The following is a 10,720-nucleotide window of genomic DNA, read 5'->3' as shown; positions in this document are numbered from 1 at the left end:
GTGGCTCAAGTGGTAGAGCACTAGCCTTGAGCTGAAGAGCGATGGACAAAGCTCAGGCCCAGAGTTCAGGCCCCACGACTGGACCTCCCCCCTCCCCAAAAAAAAAGAAAAAAAAGAATCTCAAAAACTTTTCTGCCTGGGCAGAGAAGACCTCAGTCTCCTGAGTAGGTCGGATTACAGGTGTGTGTTACTGGTGCCCATTGTATTTTATGATAAGTAATTCTTGTTTACAGATACAGTGATATGATTCCTGGTATTTAAAATAATATGGTAAAGGGGGAAGTAAGTGGGGCAAAAGATTGGCTATGGATTAATAGTTTTGGGGGCTGAGTGATGGTCACAAAATTATAATTCTTCATGGAGGCCTTGGCTGTGTCTGCAAGTCAGCATTTGTTTTTCTCTTTTGTTGGTCCTGGGGCTTGAACTTAGGGCTTAGGGGTTGTCTTTGAGCTCTTTTGCTCAAGGCTAGTGTTATACCACTTTGAGCCACAGTGCCACTTCCAGTTTTCTGGTGGTTAATTGGAGATTACAGTCTCACAGACTTTCCTACCTCAGATGGCTTTGAACAATGATCCTCAGATCTCAGCCTCTTAAGTAGTTAGGATTACAGTCATGAGCCACCAGCACCTGGCTATTTTTATTTTTTTGGGTCTCAGCCATTCTAAACATGTCCTATACTACCAAGCTACCTTCTTCTACCCCCAATTGCTGGAGCACTGGTAAATAAATAATATTAGTGGCTGTAAACTTAAATGTATCAGAAAACTTGTTTTCTCTTTGATAAGTTCAATTTTATAGAGTTGTATTGAGTGGTTGGAGATGTAAAGTGTATCTCATCTGATTTATTGTAGCCACTTAATATTTCTTTATGCACAGCACATTTCTAAGATAAGTAGGTCCTTTTTAATTGTAAATTTCTGTTATATCTCCTCTTTCTACTTCATTTTTTTTTTTTTTTTTGTCAGTCGTGGAGCTTGAATTCTGGGCTTGGGTGCTGTCCCTCAGCTCTTCAGCTCAAGGTGAGTGCTCTACTGCTTGAGCCACAGTGCCACATCCAGTTTTCTACTGGTTTATTGGAGATGAGAGTCTCATGAAGTTTCCTGCCTAGGCTAGCTTTGAACCATGATCCTCAGATCTCAGCCTCCTGAGTAGCTAGGATTACAGGCGTGAGCCACAGGCACTCAGCTTTCATTTCCTTTGTACTTCATTGTCCACACCCTTTTATATTGTTTTACATTGTAGCTTTATTCTTTCCTCTAACATGATATATTCCATGAGGGATTATATATAGCTTCATTTCTTGGAAATCATATAGAGATGTCTTATAGCTCAATACTATGTAATGATTCTAGCTCGGAAAACATTTTCTGAATGTACCAGTAAACTGAAGCTAAAACTCTAGATGTGGTATGGAGAGTAGAAGAGTAGAGAAAATTTTGTAGTAAAAAAGCTTTAAGAAGCTGCATGCCAGTGGCTCATGCTTGTAATCTTCAGGAGGCTAAAATCTGAGGATCATGGTTAGAAGCTAGCCAGCTGGGATCTCAAGTTTGAGGCCACCCTAGTCAATATAGTCAAACATCAGGAAAGTCTGTGAGATCCTTATCTCCAATGAAATCAGAAGTGGAACTGTGACTCAAGTCGTAGAATGCTAGTCTTGAGCAAAAGAAGCTCAGGGACAGAGCTCTGACAAAATTCTTCCTTTCACCTAATTCATTTCCCTGCAGGTTATAATATTAACTGGTTTTGTGTTTATAGCTTTATAAATGTTTCCTGCTTTATGTATATTGAAAAGCAGGGGTTTTGGTATTGTAATGATCAAGTTTTAGATTTTGATGGAATCTTCAACATTGTTTAGTCTCTTTCAATTTCATAAATGAGGAAACAAATCAAAATGATTGACAGTGGCTGGCACATAGAGCTTGTGACAGAACCAGTACCATAGCATACATGTTTGGACTCCCAAGCCAGTATTCATCCTACTAAATAAAGCAAATGATAATCTAGAAATTGCAAGTTGTTGGAGGGAACAAAACTAGTTCCAAGTTGTATAATTTTGTTCCTCTAAAGGTTTTTCTTTGGTGTTCTTGGCTGAAGAAAAAAAAAACCCTCAACTTTCAGGTATTTAAAAAAATCAAGATCAAAATTAATAAATGGAGCACCTTGAAGCATAATATAGTCGACTTTGTAATTAGCAGAGTTGAAAGTGATGTGAAGATCCTTTAATTTTCTTTGTGCCTGCAGGAAGGTGGGAGTCAATCATTTTGACAAGTCTTCTGAAAGGAACAGCCAGAAGGAGTTGAAACTCTCTTCCATTTGGTCTCGTGGCAAAGGCAGATATCGCTCCAACAGCTCCATAAAGTATGGAAGACATGTATCTTCTTGTATTCCTTTTTTAAAAAAATTTAAATATCTTTGTTTTTTTTCAAGTGTATACTGAATTTCTACAAATATTTTACATACCCCTATATATTTTTTTTGTTTGCATTATTATTATTTTGTGTGTACCGGTCCTGGGGCTTGAACTCAGCACCTGGGTTCCTATGTTACAAGTTACAATGCAAGGAATTTTAAATATTGGAATACTATTTTCATATATAGTGGATTAGAGTTGGTTTAAGGCTTTTTTCTCATTCCTTGGTGAAACTTCCTATTATTTCTCCAGATATGACGTGCTCACTCGTGCCCTCTGAACAGTCTTCTGGAACCTCTTTTTTGCCTAAAGACAATGCCCCATTTTCTTGGGGTTCCTTGGATGAGGATGGATTAGATGACTCTTTGTTAGAGTTATCTGATGGAGAAGAAGATGATGGCCATTTCAGTTTCACTGAGGAAGAGATTGAGGTGCTCTTAAAGGATGATGGTGATGATGGGCATGATGAAAACAGAGGAAGAGGGAGTCAGAGTCTACGCCATAATTCCCAAGAAAAAAATTCATCGTATAGCTTGGTACCAATAGCTGAGACCTCTGGCTTCTTCAAACTACCTCAGCTAAGTACATCACTTGGTCATGGACCAAATTCTACAAAACCATTAGACAGAAACTCTGTACTTGAAAAAAATTTCGTAAAAGTAACTGTTGCACCATTTAATCCAACAGTTTGTGATCCTGTACTTGATAAAGATAAGACTGATTCATCCAAGGATACTGAAAAATCCTCCTCCCTTGAGGAACAGATGAGAGAAGATGATGATCTTAGTCCAAATGAGAGCAAACTTCATACTGAATCTGAAGGGAGCAACCTCAATCCCACCGTGGATGGGTCCTTGCTCTCTTCTTCAAACAATAACCTGCAACAGACTATATCTGAGAAAAATACACCTGGCAGCAAGAAATCTACTCCTGAATTGCCTCAGATCTCAGACCATTTAGAGACAGCTAATACAGGATCATCCTGGAAAAATGGATCACATAAATCAAGTTCTGAAGTGAGAAATTCAGTTTCCAGTTCTTCAAACAGAGTAAGTATGTTTTTTTCAAGATGAAGAGAAAAATGAAATTGTTTTTGTTTAGAAGCTGTACAGAAGAATTCCTTTATATTGGTGTCTCTGCACATTTCCACCTACAAGAGTAATCATGTCCCACAGTGGTACTTTTGTTACAGTCTAGCAACACTTTGTATTCAGATAAGTTAGGATTTGGACTGATCTAGTACTATTACCTGTGGCTAATTATTTAGCTTCTATGTTCCCCCAAATTTATTTTTTGTAGCCAAGCGCCGGTGGCTCATGCCTGTAATCCTAGCTATGCAGGAGGCTGAGATCTGAGGCTTGTGGTTCCAAGCCAGCCTGGGCAGGAAAGTTCGTTAGACTCTTATCTCCAATAAACTACTAGAAAACCGGAAGTGGCGCTGTGGCTCAAGCATTGAGTGCTCACCTTGAGCTGAAGAGCTCAGGGACAGCGCCCAAGCCCAGAGTTCAAGCCCGATGGCCGACCAAAAAAAATATATATTTTTTGTAATGGGATTAAACCCAGGACCTTAATATATGCTAAGTTTGTGCTCTGTCACTGGTTCAGTCCATCTATAAATTGAAATAAATGTTTGGCAGCATAATGACTAATGAAATAATATATCCACAGTACCTGATTCATCATAAATTATCATTTATTGGATAATTACTAAGATGATGATTTTGTTTGTTGATTTTTTTTGGGGGGGGAGGGGAGCGGTTCTAGCCTAAGTCTTAATCTTTAGTTACCATGCTTATTTGATATGTAGTACCAAGTCTGAGTCAATCACAAAAAAATGGGGGAAAAAATCATAGGAAATTTGCCTTTTTAATTAATTAATTTATTTTTAGTTCTAGGCAAGTGGCTTATCACTGAGCAAACTATTTTTTTGTTGTTACAAGACAGGACTGGAACTCAATACCTGACACTTTACTCTTTGGATGATGTTCTATCAACTGAGCCCAGTATCTCCAACCCCATCCAATTTTTTTTTTTTTGGTCAGTCCTGGGGCTTGAACTAAGGGCCTGGGCACTGTCCCTGAGCTTTTTCATTGTCTACCACTTGGAGCCACAGAACCACTTCTAGTTTTCTGGTTATTAATTGGAGATAAGAGTCATGGACTTTCCTGCCTGGCTTGGCTTTGAACTGCGATCCTTAAAGCTCAGACTCCTGAGTAGCTAGGTTTACAGGTGTAAGCTATGGCGCCCAGCTCAAACTGTTTTTGAGCCATCCCTACCTGCTATATAAGTGTAAAATAATTTCTAGTTTAAAGTCTTCTCCCTCCCACCCTCCCTCCCTCTCTCTTTCTCTCTCTCTCTTTTTCTCAAGTGCTCACTTTCCTTCCTTCCCTCCCTTCCTTCCTTCCTTCCTCTCTTCCTCTTTCTTTTTTCTTCTTTCTTTCTCTGTGTGTTTGCACATGCCCAGGCAACTCCTGGGGCTTGAATTCAAGGCTGGGTACTGTCCCTTGAGCTCTCTGCCACTACAGCTCCAGCTCCATATCTAGCATTTTGGTGGTTAATTGGAAATAAGAGACTTTTTCTTGTCAGGACTGGCTTCAAACCATGATCCTCAGAGCTAGTCCTCCTGAGTAGCTAGGATTATAGGTGTGAGCTGGCACCTTCCATCCATCCATCCATCCAACCACTCTTCCATATGTCCATCTATCTTCCTTTTTCCTCCCCTCCCCTTTCCTTTCTTTCCTTCTTTTTCTTTTGTTTTTAAGGTTATAATTGCTATTTCACTTAAAGTACTACCATAGTGTGTGGTTCACAGAGTAGTGTTCAAAGATACATGCTTGTAGCCTTTGAAAATATTTTCATAAATGATGATGCTTTCAGTTAGATATTGTAAACTGACATAAGTACTTATGCCTAAGAACCATCTTTCCTTTTGCATTTCTTCTTTTGTGGAAAAAGCAGAATATTCATGACAGGGATTCTGGGGAGATGAAAGCTCGTGAGAGAAGCGACAGAAGAGTACTAGGCAAAGTCATTCCTGTTCTACAAACCAAAACTAGGTAATGTAACAGTGTAATGATTCTGGTTTCTGGTAATTCCCTTTTAATTTCCTTTTATCCCCTCTCCAGTGTCCCATTAGTATGGAGGGGGAAATAAAAACCTACATAGGGAATAAACCTGAAGTTTTGGCACTATCTACTTGTGTGTGATCTTGGGCAAGTCTAATCTTTTACTTTAGACCTCAGTTTCCATATCAGTAAAATAATACTAGTGATGACTTCTCTGCTCCTTCACAAGTTATTAGGAAAGTAGAAATCCTGTTAGTGTAAGCAAACATTATATAAATACAAGATTTATCATCCTGTGTATAGAGAATCCTGATTGCTTATATGATAGGAGGTCAGAATAATTTTAACAAAATATAGAATTGTGTAGAAAGCCATTGAGTCATCTGTCCCTACTTGCATTCAATGGGGGAAAAAATCCTAGTTAGGGATTGCAAATTTGGATTCTCTTTTCAGTTTATTTTCTTGTGGCCAGGAGATGGCAGTGTCTGTACATAGGCCTTTTCATTGAATGTATTAGAAAAGCTATATTTTAGATGGAATCAGATCCATTTTCTTAACAGTAGTGAAATACTTTAAAAAATACACACTTATTATATATTCTTTAAAAACTAATGCTAGTTCTTTTTGACTACCACTCCAGTCTTATTGTCTGTTTTTTTTTATTGTTTTGTTAGCCTACTTAAGGGGAAACCTTGTGAATTTCTTTCTTTTCTTTCCTTCCTTCCTTCTTTTTTTTCTTTCTTTCTTTCTTTCTTTCTTTCTGTTGTGAAGCTTTTAACTCAGGGCCTGCAAGTACTGTCCCTGAACTCTTTCTTGAGCCACAGTCCCACTTCTGGTTTTCTGGTGGTTAATTGGAGATATAAGAATCTCACAGAACTTTCCTTCCTAGGCTGGCTTTAAACTGCTATCCTCAAATCTCAGTCTCCTGATTAGCTAGGATTACAGGTGTGAGCCACCAGCAGCCAGCTGTGAATTTCTTATAATCAAAATTGTACCAAAAGAACACTAGCAAGGCCAGTTGGAACAATAGTAAACATACTGTCTCAATATTCTCATCCACTCACTCTTTAGTGTAGTGTATTAGTATGAGAAAGGACAAGAAAGTGCTCTTGCTACAATGCTTGATAAGAAATGTGCTCATTATCTTACCCACATAATTGTAACCCCTCTGTACAATATTTTCACAATAAAAATATATTAAAAATAAAAAAAAGAAAGTACTCTTGCTAAGGTCACCATTGTACTAAATTGCCAGACTTAGCTGGTTCTTTTCAGTCTTCATTCAACTTTTCTGAGGCTCTATGAAGTTAGCTATTTCCTGACTAACCTTGAATTACTTAACAAATGCTTTCTTTCTTTAGAGTCTAGGTAATTTTTACCTTCCTAAACTTTAGTAGCAAGAGTTTGTATCTAATTTTCCTCTTCCTTTTACTTCTCAATGTTATATGACTAACCCTGTCTTCTGTTGCTAGATCTTTGCCTCTGAAAGTTGGTTGTTCAAACCATTCATCAGTGTGTGATTTCTCTTTATAAAATACTATAATCATGGTTCTAATAGACTATTTTTCTTCCTTCCAATTTGCTTTGTTCAGGTCTAGTGTTTCGACATTTTCACAATCTGATCTAGAAAAGCAGAAGGAAATTTATCTCAGCAGAGTCATTGCACATATAGAAGACCCAGGGGACTCCAATCAAGGTAAAATGGTGAACAAAGAATTGTAATCAAACATATGATGGGACTTTTTTTCTTTCGAGTGTAACTCAAACTGGGAAATTATTTTGAGTTTTCTTTTTCTTTTTTGTTTGTTTTTCTTTGAAACAGATTTTCACTATTTAGTCCAGGTTGTCCTTAAACTCATGATTTTCCTGCCTTAGACTCCCAAGTGCTGAGATTACCAGTATATGTTACTATCATTGGTTTGAATTTTCTTAACTTGGTACAGGAAGATAACTTCCTTACCCAAAGATTTACTTTGTCTAACCAGATAGTTATTCAGAGTGCTTTGGGCTTAAACAGTATTAGGGAAGGGTCAAGCAAATTCACCCCCATACTGCAAATGAAGAGTGGCTTCCTGGTGGTTAAGGTGTGTAGTAGTTCAGACATCTACCAATTCTACTATTTCCTCAAAAGAATTACATTTAAAGCACAGTAGGAAACAGGAAGAAATCCTTATGTGTTGGTAAAAGGAGAAGATGGATCAGAAAAATAAGTTCTACAGAAAAAATTTTGAGTTTAGTTACCCTTAAGATCTGATGTAAATTACTAGGGACAGTTTTAGGAGAATTTTCAGTCGTTTTGTAGAGAAGACCCCTCTTTTCTTTTGAAAAAGTCCTTAATTAGTAGCTTTTATTTTATAAGGCTCTAAGTGAAAGGTCTAAGAGACATAAATCAGAAGATTTTTTTTTTTTTCTTTTGGTACTGATCCTGGGGCTTGAACTCAGGGCCTGGGTAATGTGTTTGAACTTTTTACTCAAAGCTAGTTCTGTACCACTTTGGGCCACAGCACCACTTCTGGTTTTCTGGTGGTTAATTGGAGATAAGAGTCTCACAAAGTTGTCTGCCCCAGCTGGCTTTGAACTTCAATCCTCATATCAGCCTCCTGAGTAACTAGGATATATGTAAGCTACCAATATCCAGCTTGTGGGATATTTTTGGTTTGTGCTGTATTTTAGGCCTTCTGGAAGTAGAGATAACCTCTAACCCTCATAGTTGAGGGCCAGATTTAATCAAGCTCTGTGGGAAAGGCCTGGTCATTGCTTTTCTTTCTCTGAGGTGACTTTCCTTCCTTTATATTCTAGACAGTTGACACTGATCCTAGTTACATATTTTTTTCTTGTCTGAGGCATTGAAGGAAAAGTTCAATGGCAAAGAGCAGTTGCACACATTTTAGCATCTTTTCATCCAGTCTTTGAATATTACCATAACAGTCTATATCCTATATGTATTCAGGAACACTAAACATACAGTGGAAAGGCAGCAGACTAGTAGTGGGGAAAATAAAGTCTAGTGTAGAGCTAACTTCTTAGTTCAGATCTTCATACTTACTTGTTAAATGACTTTGACTAGTTAAAAACTTACTTGTAGAGCCAAGCACCTGTGGCTCACACTTACAATACTAGCTACTCAGGAGGCTGAGACCATGTGATCATTCGACATTGGCTTAGAGTTTTAATAAGGTAAAACTCATTGCCATGTGGGAGCTATTTATTGCTTTAAAAATTCAAATTATTGGAAAGTTATTCCTTACATTGAAGCCAACTTGGACTTCTGGTAGTAGTTGCTAGTTTCTGTCTTCTAAGCTTATAAAAAAATTACTCTCTCATTTACTTATTTATTTGTTTTGGTTAATAGAAATAGTTCTCCAAAAGCTGGGTATGGGTGGCTCAACCCTGTAATCCTAGCTACTCAGGAGGCTGAGATCTGAGGATCACAGTTCAAAACCAGTTCGGGCAGGAAAGTCCTTGAGACTCTTATTTTTAATTAACCACCAGAAAACCAAAAGTAATGCTGTGGCTCAAGTGTAGAGCATTAACTTTGAGCTGAAGAGCTGAGGGGATAACACCTAGGCCCGAGTTCAAGCCTCACAACTGACCAAAGAAAGAAAGGAAGAAAGAATTCTCCGACAACAAAAAATTAAAAATTTTTAAAGAATTAAAATTATGCTGGGTGCCAGTAACACCTGTAATCCTAGCTATTTAGGAGGCTGATATCTGAGGATCATGGTTCAAAGCCAGCCCAGGCAGGAGTCCATGAGACTCTTATCTCCAATAAAACCACTAGAAAACTGGAAGTGGTGCTGTGGCTCAAATGGTAGTGTACTTGCCTTGAGCTGAAGAGCTAAGGGATAGTGCCCAGGCCCAGTGTTCAAGCCCCACAACTGATACACACACAAAAGAAAAATTATGCTTCAATCTGATCTGTCAAATCTAGAAGTAAAAAAATTAATATTTTGTTAATTATCTTTCTTATGTGGCAGAATTTTACAGAAAAGTTACTTATTAGAACTCAATAGGTTGAGATTTTAAGATCTGAGGTTTGAAGGGGAAGGAAAGTCCAAGCATTCTTGCCTTCAGTAGCTAGGAGGAGGTATGGCTCAAGTGGGTAGAGCCCAGCCTTGAGTGAAGAGGCTAAGAGACAGTGCTCAGGCCCTGAGTTGAAGCCCTAGCACAAAACAAACAAACAAAAAACCCTCAAAAACTTTTTTAAAAATTTTGGTTAGGGCTGGGAAGGTGGCTCAGTGGTAGAGCGCTTGCCTTGCATGCATGAGGCCCTGGGTTCGATTCCTCAGCACCACATAAGCAGAAAGAAAAAAGCCAGAAGTGGTGGTCAGTCATGGGGCTTGAACTCTGGGCCTGGGCGCTGCCCCTCAGCTATTCAGCTCAAGGCAAGCACACTACATTTGAGCCACAGCACCACTTCTGGTTTTCTGGTGGTTTTATTGGAGAGAAGAGTCTCACAGACTTTCCTGCCTGTGCTGACTTTGAACCATGATCCTCAGATATCAGCCTCCTAACTAGCTAGGATTACAGGTGTGAGCCACTGGCCCCCGGCTTCCTCAAAAACTTTTGATACTTGGCCAAAAAAATCTGTATTAATGTTTATTGCCACCAATATCAATGAATGATTTTAACATTTCATTTGAATAAGGTTAAATGTTTATGATTACTGATAATTTATGTCTTTAATCACAATTTTGAAAAGCATCTTATATTGTATATCCCAGTTTCCAGTTATTTTAAAATACCTTTTTTAACTTGTTCAAATAGATTCTAATTAGAGTTTATGTGTTTATTCATTCTCCCCCTAATTTCTTACAATCTAGGTCACTTGTTTTGTAAATAGTTCAATATTCTGATTGTTTCCTTGGTGTTTTTGACTTATTCTTCCATTCTCTATGTATCTTTAAAAATTGAATCTATAAGCAAGGTTAGATTCAGATTAAGCATTATGGTCAAGAATAGTTCTTTAAAGCTTTTGTTATTCATTCTATACCAAATTGGGAATCACATGTGCTAGAAAATGACAAGTTACTTCACCAGTATGATAATTTGTTAAGGTGTACTGCCATAACTTTAAATTGTAAGGCCCATTTCCCCCACTATACAATTAGCATAGTCTTCGGTGGGGTGATTTTTTTTTTTTGTTTTTTTTTTTTTGGGTCCGGTCATGGGGCCTGAACTCTGGGCCTGGGCACTGTCCCTCAGCTCTTCAGCTCAAGGCTAGCGCTCTAGCGCTTGAGCCACA

At 38.2% G+C, this 10,720-nt stretch overlaps 1 protein-coding gene across 6 annotated transcripts in view; it reads left to right on the top strand.

Moving 5' to 3' along the window:
• The window catches only part of S100pbp (S100P binding protein), a 31,483-nt gene that overhangs the window by 5,150 nt on the left and 15,613 nt on the right, over window positions 1–10,720 (top strand). For 3 of the 6 annotated variants that reach the window (XR_001175218.1, XM_013020530.1, XM_013020527.1), the window contains exons 2-5: window positions 2,242–2,358; window positions 2,663–3,459; window positions 5,366–5,466; window positions 7,068–7,171. Coding sequence is in view for 5 of the 6 variants with exons in the window: in XM_013020530.1 (XP_012875984.1) it covers window positions 2,665–3,459; window positions 5,366–5,466; window positions 7,068–7,171 (1,000 nt within the window). In the remaining variant the exon portion in view is untranslated. The remainder of the gene's footprint in view (window positions 1–2,241; window positions 2,359–2,662; window positions 3,460–5,365; window positions 5,467–7,067; window positions 7,172–10,720) is intronic. The other 3 variants (XM_013020531.1, XM_013020529.1, XM_013020528.1) reach the window with 2 other exon arrangements.

This window comes from Dipodomys ordii, unplaced genomic scaffold (genome assembly GCF_000151885.1).
Source record: "Dipodomys ordii isolate 6190 unplaced genomic scaffold, Dord_2.0 Scaffold51, whole genome shotgun sequence".
NCBI lineage: Eukaryota > Metazoa > Chordata > Mammalia > Rodentia > Heteromyidae > Dipodomys > Dipodomys ordii.
This window is presented reverse-complemented; position numbering and strand designations above follow the sequence as displayed.